This window comes from Rattus norvegicus, chromosome 1 (genome assembly GCF_021556685.1).
Source record: "Rattus norvegicus strain SHRSP/BbbUtx chromosome 1, alternate assembly SHRSP_T2T, whole genome shotgun sequence".
Taxonomy (NCBI): domain Eukaryota; kingdom Metazoa; phylum Chordata; class Mammalia; order Rodentia; family Muridae; genus Rattus; species Rattus norvegicus.
The window spans coordinates 167,315,588-167,338,936 of NC_141534.1; the positions used below are offsets into that span (position 1 = coordinate 167,315,588).

General features: G+C 43.1%; 1 protein-coding gene across 7 annotated transcripts in view; it reads left to right on the forward strand.

Moving 5' to 3' along the window:
* Positions 1-23,349, forward strand: part of C2cd3 (C2 domain containing 3 centriole elongation regulator) — a 98,494-nt gene that overhangs the window by 16,765 nt on the left and 58,380 nt on the right. For all 7 annotated transcript variants that reach the window (XR_015685469.1, XR_015685471.1, XR_015685472.1 and 4 more), the window contains 10 exon segments: positions 409-632; positions 1,311-1,558; positions 5,440-5,572; positions 6,019-6,108; positions 9,698-9,845; positions 14,786-14,937; positions 15,672-15,839; positions 16,460-16,572; positions 18,882-19,000; positions 21,406-21,528. Coding sequence is in view for 4 of the 7 variants with exons in the window: in XM_087656939.1 (XP_087513065.1) it covers positions 409-632; positions 1,311-1,558; positions 5,440-5,572; positions 6,019-6,108; positions 9,698-9,845; positions 14,786-14,937; positions 15,672-15,839; positions 16,460-16,572; positions 18,882-19,000; positions 21,406-21,528 (1,518 nt within the window). In the remaining 3 variants the exon portion in view is untranslated.

The window sequence follows — 23,349 nt, forward strand, 5'->3', positions numbered from 1 at the left end:
GGGCATTACTAGGTGTGTACCCCCACTATGGCCTCTGCTTTTTTTCCTTATTCTTATAGATAAGATAATATAAATTCCTGGTAGAGTAATGTCATCATTGAAGTGTGTCTGAATGAGAAACACAGCACTTTCCTGTCCTATAGGAAAGCACTCAGTAAATAGTGGTTCTATTGGTGGGTAGATAGACACAGAAGGAAGGCAGTGGCACAAAACAGTGAATGGAGAGTGCTCAGAGGCAATTGGTCTGTCAGTCAGAGTAATAGAGAAGCCCCCCGGGAGCCCAGTGAGAAAGGATTTTGAGGTAAGTAGAAAGCAAGACCTAGTCTTTTGAGGAACTCTGTCAGGGAGGGAAATCTTACAATTAGTTGCTGGAGGCTAAAGAAAATTTGTTTTGTTTCATTCTTTCAGGTCTCACTTGCCCTGGAGCCTCTGTCAGAAACTTACGACAGCTACAAACCTCTTCCTGCCACTGAAGTGACAGAAAATGTGCTTTTATCTGAGCGAGAACTCAGAGAGAATGCTGAATCCAGCAACAACCAGTCAAGGATTCCATCAGGGTCTTATAGGGTACCTGCCATCAAAACTGATGGGAAAGAATTAGCAGGCAACAGCAGTAGGTCAACCACACCAAGGTAATGATCACACCTCTGAGTCTCTGAGTCTGCCACTCTCACTGTTCTCATTCTTTCTCATTTGTGGTAGACTGAAAAACTGAGGACAGAAACACAGTCACTCTCTCAGCAGATAGCTCTTAAGTTCCCACTGCCAACCTGGTTGGATACCATGGACTGGCACAGAGTAACAAGACACAACTCCTGGGACTCAGGTAGAGTGAATACTTAGCATGTCCCAATTACAGCAGTCACAAAAGCACAGTTTTTAAGGACTGCTCACAGTCTAATAGAGAAACCAGTGTACACAAGTGACTAAAAAGTTTGCCAATGATGCTGTCTGTGAGGGGAAAGAGGGAAAGGGAATTATTTTGTGAAACCAAATGAAGTATGAGAAACGGATTTTATCTTAAGTAATTACTTGTGAAGCATTTGCATTGTATCAGATTCTGTGTACACACACATACTTACTCCCTTCCCCCATGTGCTGGTGTCTATTTTGTATCACTTAAGAAACAACCACAACTATGGTCAAGATTTCTTTTATAAGGAGATTAAAAGCAGATACAAAGTCACATTGCAAGAGAAGCCGCCTGTTCCAAGGCCTCAGCTTCAGTGCTCTCACAGATCCCCAGACTGACAAGGTGGAGCATTCCCCAGACCCGGGTATAAGCTGCCGGCATTGTTTCTTTCTAACAGGGGAAAGGACCACTTGTACTTTGCAGAGAACTCCGATGCAGTAAAGAGCTCTTCGTGTGGACCACGGCATCAACTTAATCAAGGGACGAATGTAGAGACTGTAACCCTGAGAGGCAAAGCCCCACAGAAGCAGCTGTCCCTCCTGAACAGGTCTGAGTTTCAGCCACAAATTAATACAGTCGCCAAGAGTCACAGTGACTCATGCATCCTGTCTTCAAACAACCCCCCTACAAAGGACCTTCTTTCAGGTACTTGTCTATCTTACCTAAGACCATGCTGCATTTATTGGGTTTGCTCTGCTTGTAAGACAGGCCACGAAGGGAAGCAAGACTTCCCTGTGAACTAAACAGCCAAGTAAAAGTGTGAGACTCGGTGCCAACCAGGGCTCATGCAAAGGCAACTCTAGTAAACTGATTAGTGATGACCGCTTAGATGTTTCTACTTTAAATTAGTGAGTGGCAGAGGTGCGTGTTTGTGGGCTACAGTATGATGTTTTAGGATGTGCATACAATAAGTAGTGATCATATCGCCTGACATGAATCATCTCAGACATTCATCATCCGTGTTGGGAATGTTTCAGATGTCTTCTGTGGAGCTAGTAAGATGGCTCAGCTTCTTCCGCCAAGCCTTGCTGACTGAGTTTGACCCCCATGACCCACATGGTGAAAGACTTGACTCTTTCAAGTTGTCCTCTGACCTCCACACACATTCAGGTGGCATGCTCCTCCTACCCACTGCAGGCACACATGCTCAGGGGTGCACACACTGGTATAATCTGAAAAACAGAATGTTCTTTACCAACTATTTTGCCACATTTGTTTGTCAACTGCAGTTATGCTATGAATGCTAGATGTTACTCCTTATGCACTTGTACTCTCCCTACCCTCCTGTGTGTGCTAACCTCTCTTGTATTGTCTGCTTAGAGATCAGCTTTCAAGTTTCCACAAATAAATGAGAAGATAGGATATTTGTCTTTTATGCTTAGTTCCTGTGAAGTCCTCCAGAGACATGTTATTCCTATGTGCACCTGAGAATGTGTAAATAGAGCCTTACTTTGCAAGTTTGGATATGAGGGTAAAGTTCTTCTTCCAATGTTAGTCTTTATCTGTCCCCAGATGATTTAAGGCAGCTAGGGTGGTACCAAATTCATTTCACATTCTAAAAACTGTTACTCTTCATGAGGACATTCAGTGCTGCAGGTGATCTGATTGCTTAAAACTGGAGTAAAATTCTGTTGAAGTTTTTGTCATACTGCAGACTACAACAGAAGTAGGAGGGAAACGGTTTACTCATGTATAAGCTACCTTTCTCAGTGCTGTGATCAAGTGACAAGAAGGTTGATTTTGGATTATGGTCTGAGAAAGAATTATTGTCAATCATGGCAGGGAAGGGATGAGCCAGCCAACCACACTGGGTCCTCCATCAGGACCTAGAGAGAGGACAGGAAGTGGGGCCAAGGCTAGAAGAGTCAAGGCTGCCCTAGTGGTCCACTTTGTCCAGCAAGGTTCTATTTCCAGGTTCCACAAACTTCCAAAAGAGTGCCACCAGCTGGGAACCAAGAATTCAAGCACATGAGCAAGCCTGCGGAAGTCCCATTCCAGCCACAGTCTAAGCACATGGGAGCAGCACATGTCACCTCAGCTCAGGGGATGCCATGCAGATAACCTTGTTATTTCTGTGACAGCAAGGACACGGCAGGAATGTGTGTCCACTCCACTAATAAAATCCAAAGGAGATATTTGTACCATTTATTAAAATGCCTTATAAATAATGACTTAGGTACATATTTTATATGATCAGGAACATGTGGTCTTATATTTTTGCAGTGATGGGAATCTGGCCCAGGGTCTTCTGCATATATACACTCTACCACTAAGTTATGTTGTTCATATCTTTCATTTGAAGTGTCTTAGGAATCTGTTTTTAAAAATAGACTCTAGGGCTAGAGCTCAGTGGGTAAAGCACTTCCCATGAAAGCTGGCAGACCCAAGTTCAGTTCCTGGAACCCACATTAAGGTGGAAGGAGAGAGCTAACTACAACTTCATGCACACCGTGGCACATGTGGGTCTGCACTCACTCACATACACCACACACACAAAATAATAAGTGCATTATATGCGTGGATTAAGATTATAAGCCATTAATTTTAGTTTTTTAATTTAAAGAGTCCATTTAGAAGGGAAAAAATTATCCACTATGCTTAGCACCTGGTCATCTTGTACCTGGACTCTGTTGTGTGGATTGTATACCAGACTTTGAAGAAGGCATTTGTTTGTTCATTAAGTAGGCATTTACATAGCAACTGCAAAATGTCTGGTGCTCTTCTGTCTGTCAAGGATTTAGCAGTTTAAGTTTTTCTTTAAAAATACAAACTAGGGCTGGAGAGATGGCTCAGCCGTTAAAGGCTAGGCTCACAACCAAAAATAAAAATACAAACTAGATAAATATGTATGTTAGACGGTGGTAAGAGCAGTGGAGGTAAATTAAGCAAGGAAGATGAGAGAAGTGGATGCTAGTTTTGCAGAAATTGGCAAAGTAAGGCCTCTTAAGAAAGTAGCAAATTTGGGCATGGTATTGCACTCAGCATCCCAGCACTTGGGATGCAGAGGCAGTCAGATCTCCATGAGTTCTAAGCCATCCTACTCTACAAAGCAAGTCCAGGACAGCCAGGGCTACAAGGAGAAATTCTGTCCTGGAGAGTGAGAGAAAGAGAGAGAGAGAGAGAGAGAGACAGACAGACAGACAGACAGACAGACAGACAGACAGAAGCAAATTATCTGAAGAGGACTAGAAGCATAACTCAGTGATAGGATGTGTTTCCTGCATATGCGAGGCCCCATAAGCATCACAGAGAAAAGGGGATTGGAGTTCCTTCTAAGGAAGTTATGGCACAAGAGCCACCAAGAGTAATTTAACCTGAAGGCAACAGCAGCTCCCATTCACTAAACACCACTAAGTACATACTCACTCCTTGCCTAGTGTTTTAGATTCAGTTTTGTCAATAAGTGTGGTTACATGTGGTAGAGATGATTAGCCCCACTTAAATTTCCTTTTACATGTATTTGTACTTGTGAGTGCAGACATGTGTATGTTATGGCACATGTGTGAAGGTCAGAAAACAACTTATAAGAGTTGGTTCTGTCCTCCAACCATGTAGGTTTTGAGATCCAACTCAGATTGACAGGTAGCATAGCAAGCACCCTTCTTGAATTGTCACAGTGGTAAATCTGAGAAGTGAAATAGCATTGCCAGACTCAGAAGCAGATAGAATATGCAGTATGGCCAACCTTAGATAAAGGGATGATTCCGGTCCAGTACAGACAGGAATGGATTAAAATTTCATCACTCTACTCAGAATAACACACAAATTAAACTTGGAATATATAGTTTCCATTTAATGTTTTTGACTAAAATTTCAGAACGTGAAGCCATAGACAAGAGGGCGCTTGCAGTGTAGACGTCGTATGTGTGGCCCGGGCAGGCTGTCTGTCTTCTTGGGGATGTTGCAAGGGTCTAGTGAATGACATGTAATGTAGTGAGGGGATCCTGGCACGTGGTAAGTGCTTACACGTGCCCATTGCTAGTGCTGCTGCTGCTACTACCTCAGGCTGGGGTGACTTCTGCTTGTCAACACGCTGAGGCCGTGTGTCCATCTGTTCTTCCGTCACCCTGCTGTGGGAACTTAGACCTGAGTCGTGCTTGGGCTTCATTTTGGCATTCTCATTAATGAAATACAAATTTAGACTAGATTGTTATAAGTGTGACTGCTTTCCACAAGTTTGACTAGCATAGTTGTCAGTGTTTTTCCTGGTTACAAATATTAAAACTCTTATACAAGAGAACCAGGTATCTGGTTATAAAATGAATCCTAGGCACCATTAACCCCATTGTGTACAGACAGCTGTTGGAAGCATGGCCACTCCCACAGTGAGATCAGTGTTTACTCCTTGAGGTAGCATCTCTTAACACAGGGCAGAAACCAAGCAAACAGTGTTGTTAAACGAACATCCTCAAGGAATTGCCAGGCTCATGGGAGAACAGAGTCACCGCTAGGAGGACAAGTACTGGATATCACACCCTTCCTGCTGGACTTCAGATACTTGTGTTTTCTGTGTTTGCTGCCTTCAGCTCTGCTAGAACAAGGCAGTAGGCTGCGGAATGCCATGTTGATTTCTGCAATGAACACCAGCCCAGATACTAGTATGCTGCTGGACAAAGTTCCTCCTCCTGTGGCAGATGATGTTTCCAGATCACCGGTGCTGTAAGTTAGGGACTCACACAAGCCCCTGCAGCTCACTTCCTGAGCTGTTGACTCACCTCCCGTTTCGTTGTTCTGAATGGGATGATCTGGGGAATGTTCAGCAAATAATTCTTAATGTGCCAAGCCTATAGTAAAAGGTACTCAGAATCCAACACCTAGCTTCAGTATTTGCCAAATATGTAAATGGGTAAATTCTTCACTCTTCTAAACTAGAATGCCTGTATATAAAATGAAGATCCTCCCCCTCCTTCATAAATGAAATAGGATTCTGATGTTGGGAAGAATTTGCAAAGTGTAAAGTTTCATATACATTTAAGGCAGATAAGTCTAAAAATGCTAAATTTTCTAAGTCAGACTAGTGTCTTCTACTCTTAGCTTGGTTGGGATTTAAATTTTTCTTACCTGTTAGCCATTCGTGACAGTATTTTCTCACACCTTGGAACTAGGAACTCACCTACGAATCAATGTAAAGGCCACCGTGAAGACCACCTCCTGCCCTTGGTGGACACCAGAGCTATACAGCTACTGTTGGGCAGGTGAGTGTCCTTTCTTGCTTTCTTTCACTAAAGCTTCTCCCAAGTCACTGAGTATTGTTAGCAATACTTCCTGACCTCGCTCCTTTCTGGGTCCTTAAACTAGGACTGTTTGCCCATTAAATAAAAAGCCAGTGGATAGCCTATTTTGGGGGCTTTGCTTACAAAATGGCCCCCAATCCATTTTTGGGATTGTCTTGTCTCCCCCTTCTTCTCATCCATGCTATGTGGTGTGATAAAGAGAGCATGGATTTAATTAGAGTCAAGTTGAAATGTGATGTTTGTTACTTAGCGTTGAGGCCTGAGGCAGTTAGCTACAGAAGCACCAAAGGAACTTGCAAACTTTGCAAGACTGCAGTGAGGATAAGGAATGAGGTAATATAAAGGAGTTAGTATAGTGTTAGCACTTAGCAGTTTGATTGTTGGTAGCTATTGTGAATATTAACATGTGCACTAAAGCCAGACTCATCATTTATTGTCTCTTAAATAGCTTAAACATTACTGTCTTGAACAGATTAAAAGCAATTCATTATACACATATGAGAAACATGTGTTTAAGAATGCACAATTGCCGAGAAGTAATGGTGCAGGCCTTTGATTCCAGCACTTAGGAAGCAGAAGCAGGCAGATCTCTGAGTTCAAGGCCAGCCTGGTCTACATAGTGAGTTTCAGGACAGCCAGGGCTACACAGAGAAACCCTGAAAGGGAGAGGAAATGCACACTTTGGGTTTTGTTTTGTTTTGGGGGTGTTTGTTTGGTTTTGGGTTTTTTTAGACAGGGTTTCTCTATATAAAAGGCAGAGAATACAGCACGCCCCCTGCATTGTTCTCCTATGTGTCATAATGACAAACATAAGTCCCCTTGGCTATAAGGCAAGATTAAAGATGGCTCACTTTTGAGCCTGAAAGTTTATAAGCCCAAGTTGCCTGTGTTCAGTAAACACCGGGACAATAGAGCTGATGCTCAGGAAAGAGAATAGAAGGGCTGGAGAGATGTGGCTAAGAGCACTGACTGCTCTTCCAGAGGTCCTGAGTTCAATTCCAAGCAACCACATAGTGGTTCGCAACCATCTGTAATGGGATCAAATGCCCTTCTTCTGGTATGTCTGAAAGCTACAGTGTACTCATGTAAATAAAAAAATAAATTAAAAAAAAAAAAAGAAAGAGAATAGAAAGAGAGTATTTGTTACTCCACAACAGTAACTGAAAACTAGAGAGTGTACAAGGTCAGCCAGGGAGCACACAGCATAGTGACAGTAAGAACGGCCATACTCCATGTCCACTTACTGTTAAACTGTAGTGCTGTGGCAGTCAAAGACTAGAAGACGTGGGAAATCAAAGCACTGGAAAGGAGACGAGAGCACTGAAAGTGTCAGTAAAACGTTCTGAGGTTAGAAAGCAGAGGAAGAGGGTAACTGACTACTGATGCTGACCTTAAGATGTGGCGCTCTCCTGCAGTCTCCACAGCAACCTCCATACATGTTGTCTGGATTCACTGGGTTAATTCTAATATGCATAGAGTAATCTCTTGGTGATGTTGACTGTTGTAGCTCTGCTGCTTCCCCGCAGAGGTAAGAGAATTTGCATTCCCTGCACGCTGAAGAAAGGGTAGACATTAACTATAGAGGCCTAGATTCATAGTGTCAAGCCCAGCTGAGGTAGGGGTGAGCAGCACACTGAAGGAAACAGAGATAAAATTCATACATGGGATAATGAGTTATCCCTCTATCCTCAAGCCCCCTTCTCGTCTCCTTCCTGACGCCTAAGCACACAGCAGTTACCACACATTACCACCACCACCACCACCACCACCACCACCACCACCACCAGGCAGGAAGTTGTTCTGGTCAAGACAAAAGAGATTGAGATACCACAGACTGAAATTTACTCAACAAGATGACCCAGCTCTTCCCACCAGTTACCAAGGTCCTCCTGACTTCTAGCCTGCGTTCTGAGCTTCTAGCCAGCATTCAGGGCTTAGATTTGAAGACATGAGGAATACCTCCAACATCTGCACACAAAACCAAGATTCAATAGGTTATTTAGAAGAGAAAAGGAAGGAGAAATAATCCCAGAAAATTTAACAAAGAATGAAATTAGAAAATATCAAGTAAAGTTTATAATTTGGAACATTTCAAAAGATTCAATATCTAGATAATTGAAATTCAAGAAATATTTGTTAGGAAAAATAAAGGAATCATGCTGAGCGTGGGCTTGTCTTGTGGCTAAGAAACACAGGCAAAATTTAGTACTATAATAAATCATAAACAGGCAAGTTATTCAAACAAATAACTGCAAAAGTGAGAAACAAAAGTATGGAGGGCCACACACTGGACATCAGAGTCTCTACACTTGTGTGCAGCACACATCTAAGGTGGACAGCATAGACCCTCAGTCCTCAGTAAAGATGGGCTGGAGAGATGCCTAAGCTGTTAAAAGCACCTGCTACTGTTGCAACCTGGGTTGCTTCCCAGCACCTGCATGTTAGGTCATGACCCACTGTAAAGCAGGTTCCAGAAGATACCATTTCCTCTTCTGACCTCCACAGACATGCACTACACACAAACAAAGACAAACATTTATAGACATAAAATAAATTTTTTTAAAATAATCCATTATACAGAAAAATACCAAGACTACTTAAAAAAATAAAGAGCAGCTGTAAAGTTCCAAGAGGCTAGCAAGACAGCTCTGCAGATAAAGGCTCTTACCAAGCCTGACAGCCTGAGTTCTATCCCTGCAGCCTGTGTGGTAGGAGAGAACCCACTCCTACAAGTTGTCTGCAAATGCATGTACCTGCTCACAAACACATGTGCCTCTAAAGAATCAAAAGTCTTGAAGTAATATACAAACATTGTCTCATTTGAAAGTGAAGACTGCACATTTCTCTAGAAATTAAAGAAAAACAATGGTAGCATAAAAAGGAAGCTGAGGAATAATGAGTACTAACTCAGGGAGGAGCACACAGTATTTACTATTACTGCTTTATTATTAATGTTCATTAAATATTAAGTTCAATAATGTTAAGTATTAGTTACTATGAGAAAGAAAAATAAAAAAATTATTCCTTAAAATATGAGTTTATAGTAGTTATTTATATACTTACCTCCTTAGTTTATAAACTTCTTATAATGTTTTATTCATTTTTACATTCAATATAAAACTAACTGTGTCATAATTATTCCAAAGTACATGTGTTTGCTTGAATGAAGAAGGTGCCTTTGTAAATTAGCCATTTTTTGACAGAAACATTGAATTTACAAAATGATAGGTGCCATTTTTTCTTCTGCCTGTCAGCACAGACACCATAGGAGCACAGCTGGACCTAGGTTAGCCATCTCTATGACAACCATAGCACATAATGGCCAACAGCTGTTTACTAAATGAGAGCACAGTAGTGGGATTTGAGTTCTAGTTAATGTCATCCTAAGAGAGGAAATAGAGTTGGAAAATGTCACCTAGTAGTCAGTTTAGAGTACATCCGTAGCATACGCTCTTTCACATTTAGAATGTTAGGAAGCTTTGCCAGAGAGAGGAAGTAGTTCTGCTGAACCTTCTTTTAAGTCCTTTGGCTTTGTTTTTCCTGTCTCCAGTGCTGAATTATCCCAGAGTCATTGCTGGAATGGATTAGGCTCTCCTCCAGATTCCCCGGCTCCTGGGAGTGATGTGTATTGCAGCAGTGACCTGAATGATCCTCAGTATGACCAGAGTCTCCTGGAGAACTTGTTTTACACAGTGCCTGTAAGTCATTGAATTTGAAGCTCTACAGCAGTTAGTAGCCAGTCCTAATACTTGCAGGAAGCTATTCACTTTATGTATAACTTATTTAATAATACTTACAGCTGAGGAAGAAAGTATTATCATTTTATGGTAGAGACAGGCCTAGAGGACACAAGTCTTCTGTCCCAAGGATAGCAAGTGTCAGAGCCAGAATCAGATACAAGTCGCCTGCATCCAGAGCCCGTGTTCCAGTATGTCACAGGCTTCCTCAGAGCACTCCTAAGAAACAGCTAGTACAGGCATGCCTTGGAACCAACTCTGTATCTGTACTGAAGAGTCCAAAGCATTTCTACTCATGGTGACAAAACCCTCAGTTGGCTCGTTTGTAAGATAGGGGATTCTTTCGGGCAGTTCTGCTTTATTCCAACATTCTTTTTTTCAAGCCGCATGATCTGTTGCTGGTTAAGCATCTTCTAGACATTGTACATAATAAGCCTAATTGCTTTCCACAAATAGTCCTGAAGGTCACTGTCATGTTCCTCATCTAAGCCCAGTTTTGTTACCATAGCAGAATACCCGAGGTAGACTAACTTTTAGAAAAAGAGGTTTGTGTAGCTCAGTGTAAACTCTGGTAAGGACCACATTGGCTGCACCATCTGGTGGCATATATGAGAGAGGGATCACATCACCAAACAGGAAGCCATCATGGCAGGACCAGGTTCCACCATCATCCCTTCTAAAGTCTTGTCCTAACAGAACTAAGCATCTCTTCCCATGAGGCCTGACGTCTTATTGGTCACTGAGGGCCAGGCTTTCACTATAAAAGCTTTTTGGGATGTACTCCAACTGTATGCAGATCGCTACACTTCTGTGTTTCCTTTTTTGTATGTTGAGGAAAAAATGACTGAAATACAAGGCAGTTCATTCTGGATTGGTAGTTAAGTTGTGGGGTGTCAGCAAGGGGAAATGATAAGATATTGTCTGGCAGAGCATAAGCAGGCATAAAAGGTTCAACAGACTTGAGTTTTGAAAGGCAGAGAAATGGCTGTCTTAGTTTGCTTTCTGTTGATGTAGTAACATTATAACCAAAAGTAACTTGGAAAAGAAAAGATTTATTTCAGCTTGCAGCTTCTTTCCCGAGGGAAGTCAGGGCAGGAACTCAAAGAGAGTAGAGGATCACTACTTCCTGGCATGTTTCTCGGGGCTTACTCGGACTACCTTTTATACAACCTAGGACCACCTGTAGGGATGGTCTGGGCCCTGCCACTTCAATCCCTAATCAGTAAAATGCCCTATAGGCTTGACTATAGGCCAGTCCCAAAAATCTAACCAGCACAAGGGTGTAGGAAGAAAGACTTGTACAGAAAGAAAGGATGTTGTGCAGTTACTTTTTCTCTGTGTAGTGCTGGTGATTGAACTCAGGGCTTCGTGTGTATCAGGCAAGTGCTCTAGCACTTGGCCATATTCCCAGTCCAAGTAAAACTGGGTTTATGCCCTGCAAGGAATCCAGTTAACTAAATGACAGTTTGCAGGAGATAGAGAATGTTGCACTGGCCTAATGCAGCCAAGACCTTGAGTATAAGCCTCAACAAGAGGGAGTAAGTGCGTGGGAAATTGGTTGATAGGCCAGCCTAGCACTCTGTGGACAGACTGAGCAGCTTTCCACATTGGGTGAGGAGGAATGATGGGTTACAACCAGATGGGAGCAGAATTAGAGGGCAAGTTATCAGAAGCAGATAGAAAGCTTTTGGTTTCTTGGGAGAGGAGAGAGACACAGAGTAAAAGGTGAAATTAGTATCAAGAAAAAAGAGTTTGCATTGGAAAGTTGCCAGCTGTTGGATCCCAGGCCTTCCTGTCTCGGCGGCCATCACTGTTACGTGTGAGATGGAGATATCCATTTAACCAGCGTTCTATGTGCCAAGGCCTTTACATGTTGTCCTCATAATTATGAACTGTACCAAATGTTTTTAATTCATTTTTACTTCAATTTAATTCTTTTACCAGAGCCATGAGATAGTACTTCCACTGTCTCATTTACCATGAAAGACATCTTAGAGAAACTCTGTACAAGGAAGCTTGCCTGTGGTGGAATACACCTGTAATCCAAGTGCTTGGGAGTCCGAGGCAGGATCCAGGGTTCTGGGCCTGCCCTAGTTAAAGAGCAAATTCAGGCTACATAGTCAGACTCAGCTTTAAAGAATAAAAACCATTTGCTGGACAGTGGTGCCACACAACTTCAATCCCAGCATTTGGGAGGCAGAGGCAGATGAATCTCTGAGTTTGAGGCCAGCTTTCTACACACAGAAAACCTGTCAATAAATAAATAAATAAATAAATAAATAAATAAATAAATAAATAAATAAATAAATGCCTTGTAAGCCGTTAAATGGCAGAACTGGAATCCTTACTCTACACATTACCAAAGTCACGTATGTTGTTGCTGTCCCACACTCTCATAAACTTTAAGCGTGGCTTTAAACCTCTGCCCCAACTTACCTGCCTGACCTCATGCCCCACTTCTGCATTGACTCTGGTATCTCCACAGGAGCACCTCATCCCACTCTTACACATTCCAGCTCTTCTCTACCTCCTGCCTTTTCCTTCCTCTGATCCTTTGCTGTGAATGTGGAAATGTTCTTCTTAGTGCCCATACAGCAAGGCAATCAGTAAGTGAATGTTTGAAGAGCACTAAGTGATACCCGTGCTATGTGAGCAGAGTAACCTCAGAAAGTATTTGCTTATGGAGACACTGAACCAGTTGTTTGGGGGTCTGGGAATCTCCACACAAACCACCCAGACACCAATCTCAGTCAAATAGGAAGGATTTATTGAATGCCACACTCCAAACCTGATCTATTAAGGACATGGTTCAGGCTCTAGAGCTGAGCTGTGACCCCAAGTTAAGGTTCTACAGGATTTTTAAGCCCAAAATTCACAGACATCTGTGCCAAGTTATTCCACCAGTCAGGAGTTAGGGGTAGTGGGTTTCCTTTAGGAACATGTCTTTCTTGTACACTTATCCTGCTCCCACTGGTTAGGATAGTCAACTGTGTCAGGGGCTTGCCTTGTTTAATATCCATGTCCTAACTTGTCTACCAGGATGGGACTTGGCTAACATCCATGTCTTCACTTGCCAACCAGCATATCAGGTACCCATGTACATCTCTCTCTGCCAAGTAGGATGTCAGTTCCCAGGGAGGTCTTGGGAACCTAAACTTTACTGGACCACTACTCACATGGAAATCATATTCCAAATAGTTGCAGGTGTCTCTCTTAGGTTGGAGTCCATCCCGGAGGCGGCTTATACAAGCAAATACCATAAGCTTATACACAGGTGAAGGAAGTGCTGGTGGGCGTTTGGTTTGGATCCAACCTTATTGTGGGAAACTATACAAAGCAGTTCTACTATCATGATTGGTTTCCAAGGGCACAGAACATAGCAGAATATGTGATCAATCTCGTTACTAGAAAGTTTCCTAGTCACAGCAGAAATGTATGATGATGATCTAGCCAGGTACAATTACCTAGGTCTTAACATTCCATGGAGGCCTTAATAGTTTACCTAGACCATAGCAACTTGGTCATGAGGCATAGGAAGACCAAGAACTTAGCATGTTCCTGTTCTGCTCCAAAGGCAGTGCTTGACATTCTGATACTGACTATAGCCACAGCTAGAAATTCAGCATTATCAAGTGTGGGTTTGGTTCCTGGTATTCCAAGCTTCTTAACAACCCAATTTATATTTGCCCTAATTAATTTTCTTTTTTTTTTTTCTTTTTTTTTTTTTTCCCCCGGAGCTGGGGACTGAACCCAGGGCCTTGCGCTTGCTAGGCAAGCGCTCTACCACTGAGCTAAATCCCCAACCCCCCTAATTAATTTTAAACTATGAACCTACTTAGATTTTGATTATCTTATCTGTAACCCTTTTTATTGTTTGTTTTGTTTTGTTTGTCTGAGTCAGGGTCCCATTGTATAGCTTTGGCTGGGCCGGAACTCAGTATATAGACCAGGCTAGCCTTGAACTCGTAGAGATCCATCCACCTGCCTCTGCCTGTTGACTGCTGGAATTAAAAGCATATGTCACCATGCCAGGCATATGTACTCAGTTGTAAAAGATGCTACTAAAGGAAAACTTACGAGCAAAAAGCTTTCTTCTTTGGTCTTTGACCATGGTCCTGATCATGGATCAACAGAGTATGCCCCCAAAAAGTGCTAAAAGGTGGAAGCTAGAGAAGACAGGGTTGAGCGACTGGGCTTTCCTAATCACACTGTGTTATCACTGACTGAGTACCTTTTTTAATTTGAAGCCAAGTAGTCATCCTGTCCCCTTCTGTTTGCTTTGCAATTTGTGATTCAGAAGGCTAATTAGTCAATTACAGTAGGTGCCTTTAATCAAAAACAAAAATAAAGGGAATTTTTTAACTGATTTCTTTCATGAAGGCAATTTATGAAATATCATTAATCTTAAGCACAATTAAAATCAGAATAAATAATTTAGAGCATGGAGAGTAGGAGGAAAGACAGTCTTTGCACCCAGGTAGGTGACACTGTAAAAACCGTTCTGCCTCAGTTCTACTGTCATAGAAAAACAGACTTCAAAACTCATGGAGATAAAAATGTGTATGCACCCCTGATAGCTGGCAGCCACAAACAAGCCACCTGGCTTTCCCAATTGTAAAGACAAGATAAGGCGCCCGGCAGGAGCACGCTGGGTGCTTGGCTGCCTGTGCAGTGCAGAGCACAGCAGGTAGGCGGGCGGTGCACTGGTTCCCCTGAGAACTCTGTCTCCCCTTGCTTACTCTGAATGGATTTTGAAGTGCAGATTACTTTTGTGTAACCAGGAGCACTGTGGAATATGGCCCTGCTGCCAGTATCTCTCTAATAGAATGGTGCTTATGAAAAGAAATTCTGCGTGCTTTTGGAGACACAACTGTCCATGCTTTCTGTTTATCTCCCCCTAGAAATCTGATGTTGGCGCCAGTGATTTCCTCAGTGAAGATGATGGACTGGAGCCTTCTAAAACAATGAACCAGTCAAAAGCCTCTGACAGATCTAAGGTTGAAGGGTCACGTGAGCAGAAGCTGAAGAAAAGGGCAGCTGTCAAGAAAAGCAGGTGAGCTTCTGTGAACGCTGATGCCGACTGCAAGGTCAGGGGCCTTTCATCAAGGAAAAGGGCCTTGATTTTGCCAAGACTGCCCAAGTGGTTTGTTATGGCAACTCATTGAAGAATTTCAGTCCTTAAAAAGGTAACACACAACTCAGCAGGCAGAGGTAGGTAGAGCAGATCTCTGAGTTCAAGGCCAACCAGCTGTATGCATGGTGAGTTCCAGGACACTCACTACATAGAGAAATCCTGTTTCAAAAAGTCAAAAAAGTCAAACAAACAAACCGCGTGAGAAGACAGGTTATGGAGAAAGCAGTAATGGTTGTGTGTTTACTGTGATGGCTCCTATATGGAAGCATGAAAAGGGACACACAGGGGCATGATAACGAGGTTAGGACAGTGAACAGACTAGAGTAAGGTACACTTCCCTTCTAGAAAAGTCAAATTCTGTATCATTCATTCCTGCACGTGGATGGATTAAAGAATGTTTTTATACACTTTTACATGAGGACCAGATTCACTTCACAAAAGCTGTTTTCTGACCCAGCATGGAAGTCAAAGGAAGATCAGGGATTTCAGACCAGCCTGGTCTTCATAGTGAGACTTGTCTCAAAGACAAACACAGAGCTGTTCCGACTTCACTGGGAACAGAAGTCCTCGACGCTTGTCCTCTTACCTCCTGTACAACTGGATTGTTCCAAATCAGGCCTCTAACTCCTGCCTTCCTGTCTGTGAACTTGCAGAAATGCAGCGATGTCACTAAGTGTGGATAGACTGGCTCTCCTGGGAAGAGTACATGCGGTCAGAATCATCATTGAAGCCATGGGAGTCCCTCCAGATAGTCCCCATGCGACACCAAGCAGGAAGATCTTTGCTGGGAAGCCACCAAAGCCAGCAGCGGCAAAAAAGTGGTACAGCTAAATAAGAAAACTAAGTGTGTCATTCGGGGACAGTGTGGCTGGTAACAGGAAGTCTAACATTTGTTTTTATGTACATTTTTTCGATCAGTAAAAGTGATTAGAAGTTCCCAAGAATGAGGGTAAATTTGGAATAGAGGACAGTGGGGTAGAAGCCCTCCTGCAGCCCTCACAGCGAGAGCAAAGCACACCTGAGATGGTTGTCACCTTGAGCCTCAGAGCCCAGAGACAGATTTTATATTGAAAGCACTGTGGGCTCTCTCAGAAACAAACTCTGTCTGGCATGGCAGATGATGAAAGTTCTGAGGATCAGACTTGATCTCTAAGTGACCTCTGAGGCAATTTGATCCTGAAAATGGGAACTTTAATGAAAAGAGAGGCAGAAAATTTATCTACCTTTTGTTTGGTTTGGCTTTAGATTTTTTTTTTTTCATTTTTATGTGTATGGGTCTTTTCCCTGTATGTGTGCCTGGTGCCCAAGGAGATCAGAAGAGGGCATTGGCTCCCTCATACTGGTCTTAAAGACAGTGGTGAGCCTCCATGGCAGTGCTGGGAACTTAACTGGGGTCCTCTGCAAAAGCAACAAGTTCTCTTAGTCGCTTTTTTTCTTCCAGCACTTTCTTTGTGGAATATCACTTTCCTGTGGGCTTTTCCAAAAATGGACTGGGAAAGACAGCCTTGATCACTGAGGTGGTTCGACTTGCCTCCAGTAAAATCTCAGATGGAGGTAAGAAGCTGCTTTTCCACTGACTGCTGCCTCCGGCCAGAGTGCTGGATGAGTGTGTGCCAGCACCCTCGCCTGGTTTTTGCTTTTTGACATGGTCTCACTATGTAGACTAGGCCGACCTCACACTTTCAGTCATCCTGCCTTGGTTTCTGAAGGGTTGGGATTTTAGGAATACCACATGCCTAATTGTAGATGTGTTTATAGCAGTGTCTTAGTTTGTACTGCTGTGATGAAACACTGTGACCAAAAACAAGTTGAGGAGAAAAGGGTTTGTTTGGCTTACACTTCCACATCTTAGTCCATCATCAAAGGAAGTGGAGGCAGGAACTCAAGCAGGATAGGAACCTGGAGGTAGAGGACAGAAAGGGGTGTTTACTTGTCTCAAAGTAAAACACAGCTGTTCCTACTTCACTAGGAACAGCAACCCTCGATCCCTGTCCTCTTTCCTCCTGTGCAACTGGGTTGTTCCAAAATGGGCCCCTAACTCCTGCCTAACTGTCTGTGAACTTGCAGAAATCCAGTTAACCAACACAGGCTCTCAAGAATTCTAGGACATAACCCAGGACTTACAGTTTGACTCTCAAGCGTGTTCAAATTGGCATAAAACCAGCCAACACAAGTATAAAAGTTTGTTGTTGGTAGTTGGTGTTTTGAGCTTTGTTTGGTTCGGTTTTTGATTTTTCAAGACAGGTTTTCTCTCTGTAGGCCTGGCTAGCCTCTAACTCGGAGATCTGCCCACCTCTTCTTCCCAAGTGCTAGGACAAAAGGTATGCGTCACTACCTCCTAGCTACGTTTTCTGTTTGTATGCAGTTAATTTTATCTACTTTTCCTTTGTTGCTTGTACTTTGGATACTTTTTATTTTCTTTTTTGTTGTAAATATTTACAACATCAAAAAAATATGTTCTTGTAACCTGATATTACACCTGCTTTTTTTTTAATTAGCTATTTTCAAAATTTAGTTTTGTGTGGGGAGGTGGGTGTGAGGTGCAGCAGCAGGGGAGGAGGCCCCCAGCACAACTCTGACTTCTCTCCTTCTGGTGTGGGCTCCATGAATCAAGCCCACGTCATCCGGCTTGGCAGCACATGCCTGCAGCCTGTGAGCGTCTACAGCCCACAGCTGCCTTCCAACGCCGTCTGCTTGGAAGACTGGTCCTCATGGTGGCCATACACACGCTAATCGTGTGATCTCAGGAATATGCCTAGATAGAAAGGAGCATTCTTCACACCAGATGCCAATGGAATTCAGTTTGTACATAAGAACTAATACTGTACCCAGAGTGTCTTTCCGTCTGTGCCCTCAGTTGACCTTCCTGCTGCTCCAAAAAGGTATAAGTGCTTTTTTTCTTTTCCTAGTTATCACAGCCAAAGAAATTGATCTCATATCAGTCATGGTGACTGTTAGTTTTCTGGGCACAGGCCTTTTGACCCGTGTATGGATCCAGATAGCAAGACTCATGTCCTGCCTAAGAGCAAGGAAAAGCTCAGAGTCAACAATTAAGATGGCCAACAGTCAAGAGAGAAGACTAGGTCAGAGGCGATTTTAATGAATGAATTCAGTGTGGATCCTCTGCGTAGCTGGGCTGTTGGCGTTTCTGCAGGCCTGTTAGAGCTGCTTGGGAGTGAGTGAACAGAAGGTCATCTTACGGGTGACAGATTGTAAAAGGAGCACATCTTTGATTTTATGCTCATATTCCTTTTATTTCCTGGATGAAGCTCCACATCAGTGAAAACAAACTGAACAGACACTGTCCCTTGATCCAGTTTATAGCAGAAACTCCTGTGGGACAGACATCCCACCCCACATGGCTAACTAGCATGAGTAGTTGATATCTGAGTGACAGCACTGGATTGTCTATCCATTAGCCAGAAAATGAACTTGGTTTTATTGTTGGAATTGTTCATTTCCTCCCTCATCCTCCATCATTGAGCCACTTACCTACCGGTCTTCCGAAAACAGCCGCATTTGCTGAGCCATAGTAATGTTCACCTTTAATCTCAGCACCTGAGAGGCAGAGGCAGGAGGATCTCTGTGAGATCCTAGTGAGACCTGCTGCCTAGTGAGACCTGATGTCAGAATAAATAAATAAACATTTAAAAGCTCACATTGCCTTGGCCACAGTGAAGTGTGTGGCTGAGTCTCCATCATACCGAGTGTTCACGCGTGATGGTCATTTCTCACACAGTGAAGTGTATGGCTGAGTCTCCATTGTACCGAGTTCTCATAGCAAAGCGGAGTGGTATCTCTGTGCTCACTGCCACTGATTACTCTGGTTGGGTTGTGTGACGTGTGCCCGTTCTCTTCCACAGTGGTGAAATTCCAGCAGCGGTTTGTGTGTCCCATAGAGTTTGGTGGCGCAATGATAGAGCATTGGTGGAGTTCAAACCTCACCTTCCAAGTTTATGCAAAGAAAACCCCACAGAAAAAGGTAAGTCATTTGAGGCGTACCATTCATACCAGACACTCTCCTAGGTAAACAGATTTTTGGGCTCAAGTAACAAACCCTGTCACATCTAATAATCACAACAGCTCTGTGAATGAAGTCCCTTATCACCTTCATTTCATAGAAGAAACTGAGACTCAGCAAAGTTCAGCAACTTGTCTGAGATTCCTACTCTAACAAACAGAACCAGAGCATCGTGCAGCTTCTTGGTCTGCTCTGCTCTTGTTTGGGTTTTTGTTCTGTTTCTGTTTTTTTGAGACGGGTTCTCATTTATGCAACCCAGGCTAGTATTGAACTTGTAGTCCTCCTGCCTCAGTCTTCTAAGTGCTAAGATTGCAGGCGTGTGCCAGCCACAGCTGACAGAGAGCATGCCGACTGCCCAGTCACAGTAGTGCAGTGGCAGTATCTGTGTAGGTTTTACCTAGGCCTTAGCTTGAAGTCTCTTTTCATTTGTAGGCAAAGTTCTTGAATTACCCAGCCCACACCCAAAATAGTCAGTTTGTAAGTAGAGTTCCAGTTTATAAAGTTTACTTTCCAGTGACCTCACGGGAATGCGTAAGGTAGGCTGTTGCTCCTTCACTAAAAGAGCAACCCGGATGACCCGACTCCATCTTTGTTTGTGAATAGCGTAAATGCGTCTTTGGTTTGGTGCCCCCACCCCCCATCCCAAAATAAAAACAGAAACTCTTCTTAGAAAAACAGCAAAACAGAAAGAAGAGGGAGTAAAATTAGAGTTGTTCATCTGTGAGAAAACTTCGACAACCTCTGCTGACATTTTAATATATCTACATTGCATTTACTGTTATTTTAAGAAACTTGAAAAATGTTTTTCTGTTTGACTACCACCCACCAAGAAGGCAGAATTTGTCCATAGCCAAGGCAGAAACAGGTGATCTCGGGTGTTATTTATTGTGTGTGTATGTGAGTGTGTGTGTGTTACTAGGGATTGAACCTAGGACCTCAAAAATGGTTGACAAGTACTCTATTGCTGAGCCCCAGACATATTTTACTTTTTATCTTGATCAGGTTCTCACTAGGTTACCCAGGCGGGTCTTGAACTCATCTAGAGAGACACTGAACTTTCAGTCCTTCTGAGCCTCCTAAGTAGCTTGAGGTTTCAGACCAATAGGGCTAGGCCCTGCCGCTGTGTTTTTCAACTGGGTACAATATGATACATAATTTTGTATGTATCTTTTTGTTTGTTGGGGTTTTTTTTTAATCTAACTTGTGTCCTGGGCTTTTATTTCATTTTTAGTAAAATAATTTTCCACATAATTTTATGTTTGGGGATTTATATGATGCATGTAATTTGTCAGACATAACAGTTGTTACTCATATTAAGTTTTTAGCGAGCCGGCAGTAGTGGTGTACTCCTAGGCCGCCAGCAGATGGGAGGGAGAAGGATCTCCTGGTGCATGTAGCAAGTCCAGGACAGACACAGTTACAAAGTATGACCCTATCAAAAAGCAAGCAAAAGCAAAAAACAGCAAAGTGAAACTCTTTTGTTAACTGATCACTTTGATGGCTGCCTGTCATGCAATTATATATAGATTTGCTAAAATTAGCATGTTATGTATTAGAGCAGTTCCAACCTTCTTAATGCCGGGACCCTTTAGTATAGTTCTCATGTCATGGTGACCCCAGCCATAAAATTATTTCATTGCTACTTCATAAGTGTAATTTTGCTACTGTTATGAATCGTTCATCTCTGATCTGTAACCCCCACAGATTAAAAATCCCCGCAGTTGGGGTTGGGGATTTAGCTCAGCGGTAGAGCGCTTGCCTAGCAAGCGCAAGGCCCTGGGTTCGATCCCCAGCTCCGAAAAAAAGAAAAAAAAAAAAAATCCCGCAGTAGACATTTAGTTGTTTCTGATTATTAACTGCTTTTAACATATGCAATTATGTATAGTTTTTATGTTATTTCTCTAGTGTAAATTCCAGAATTATAATTATTGCAGCAAAAAATACAAAGCTTCTCATACTACTGCCAAATTCCCATGTGAGGGTATGTGAGTGTTATATTCCAGCTTGTTCTATGCCAGTCTTTTTGCTCCTTCATATCCTCGATAGCTACGAAATCAAGTGTGATTTTCCTAGTCTTAAACATTAGCTAAGGAATCTTACTGAAGAAATGAGTATGTGAGAAGGACTAAGTTTTGATAGAGAAAGATATGTTTTGTGGCTTATGGGATCCTCTGTTATCTTCTAGGAGTAAATAGTTAAACCCGAAGGGAGCGTGAAGGCTGGCAGGATAGGGCAGCATTGTCGGTCACATCATAATAGAGCTCTGTACTTCATAAGGCACTGTCCTCTCACGAGCCCTCATAGGGTCACTTCAGTCAACCCCCCGCCCCGAAGCTCCTTACGCTTTTCCTTTCCTTTCCTGTCAGCCAGAAGCCGTTGGGTCTGCATCTCTCCCTTTGCGAGCTGTCCTTGAGTCAGAGCTGCTTGCTTTCAGTCGCCAGCTTCCGGTGCAACAGGAAAATGGTCTGTATTCACTTGGCCCCCTAAAGGTACGTGAGTCTACATCCAGAAAGCCACTAGTATTGCATGGCACTGAGAATACAGCTGTGAACAAGAACACGTTTCCTGCACTTGGGAGACCTCTGTTGAATTGCAGCAGAGTGCAGTGGAAGGAAGAAACATGCACATGGTATCTGACAAGCTCTCGCTAAGGACGGGTGTTTACAGTGATTTCTGAAAAGAAACACACATGCAAACGTCTAAAGTGAAACTAATGATTGCTGTCACAGGATAGCAAGCAACAGGGAGGTGGTAGAAAATAGGGTTGTACAGGCAGGTCAGAGTGAAAGTCAGATCTTTTTAGGTCAAGGCAGTGTTCAAATTTGAGCCTGTGAGCCAAGGAAAAGGCACCCAAGCATTGCGGTGACATCTTTCATTGTAAGTATTTCTGGATGGGTGGTACATTTTAGGGAGGGCAGCAGGAGTGAACACTGAAGCATCCCTTCTGAAAAGAATGCTGGATGTTGGCTTAGAGCGGAGCTGTAGCAGGGACAGAGGAGCACCATGCGTGCGGGAGGAGCGCGTCTGAGGAAGTTCGGGCTCTTTCCCGGTGTTCAGCATCATCCAGGGTCCTCGGCCTTGACAGTGTGGTCTCAATGCAGCTTTGTTAACTATCGCATCAAGTTTTTGGTGTGTTTTTTGAGACAGTCTCAAAATGTAGCCCAAGGTGGCCAGAAGATCACTATGTAGTCAAGCTTCCTTTAAAAACTGCAATCCTCCTGCCTCACACTACTGAACGCTGGCCACCATGCTCAACTCTAGTGAGCTTTTGAAATTTCCGTACCCATGCCCTAAAAACCTTCTCTTTGCTTCTGACCACACAAAGGATAAAGTGTAAAACCCAGCTTATCACCTCCTTCTCCTCCCTCTTCTACAGATAGCCAAGTCCAGCCATGTCTCACCCATAGCCCAGCAGGTACATGGAGCCAAGGATAACTGAGTGTGACCCAACACAAACAGCAAACTGACTTAAAACATGAGGGGCTGTTTTCGTTTGTTTTTATAACTCACCTGCATGGTCTCAGTCATGAATTTTACAGATGACATCATGGGGTGATATTAAAGAATCGGATTTGAATCACTGAAGTGCCAAGCTGGCTCATGCCACTCATCCCCAACCCCACCTGATTTTAGATACAGCGTCTCCCTGCGTAGCCCACGTTGTCCTGGGACTGATCATTCTCATCCAGGTTTAACTTCTCACCTGCTTGGTTCATGCCCGAGAAGGCCAGGACGTTGGATTGATGGGCTGGAAACTGTTTCTGTCTGTGCTCTGCACCAATGATTCTCAACCTGTGTGGGTCATGACCCCATTAGGGCTGATTGACCCTTTCATGGGGATCACATATCAGATAGTTACACTGTCATTCGTAACATTAGCAAAATTACAGTTATGAAGTAGCACCAAAAAGAGTTTTATAGTTGGGGGTCACCACAACATGAGGAACTGTTTAAATGATTTGCAGCATTACAAAGGTTGGGAGGAACCACTTCTCTAGACGGTAGGAACTGAGAAAGAAGTACCAAACAAGAATGATACTTGCCAGAGCTTGGCTGTGGAAAGAAAGGGTTTCGGAGAAATGAAGCAGTACGCACTCTCTCCTCCATAATTCACCATTGTAACTAGTGACCACCCCTGGTCTTCAGAGTCACTCACTGTTATAAGCACTGCTTACCCTGCTCTGCTGGAGGCAGGCTCTCATGTAGCTGGCCTGAAACTCACTCTTCCTTCCCTGTCTCACTTTCTTTTCTCCCTCCACATAAGCACAGATATGTAGTATAAATGTACACACACGAAAAGTTTCTGAACT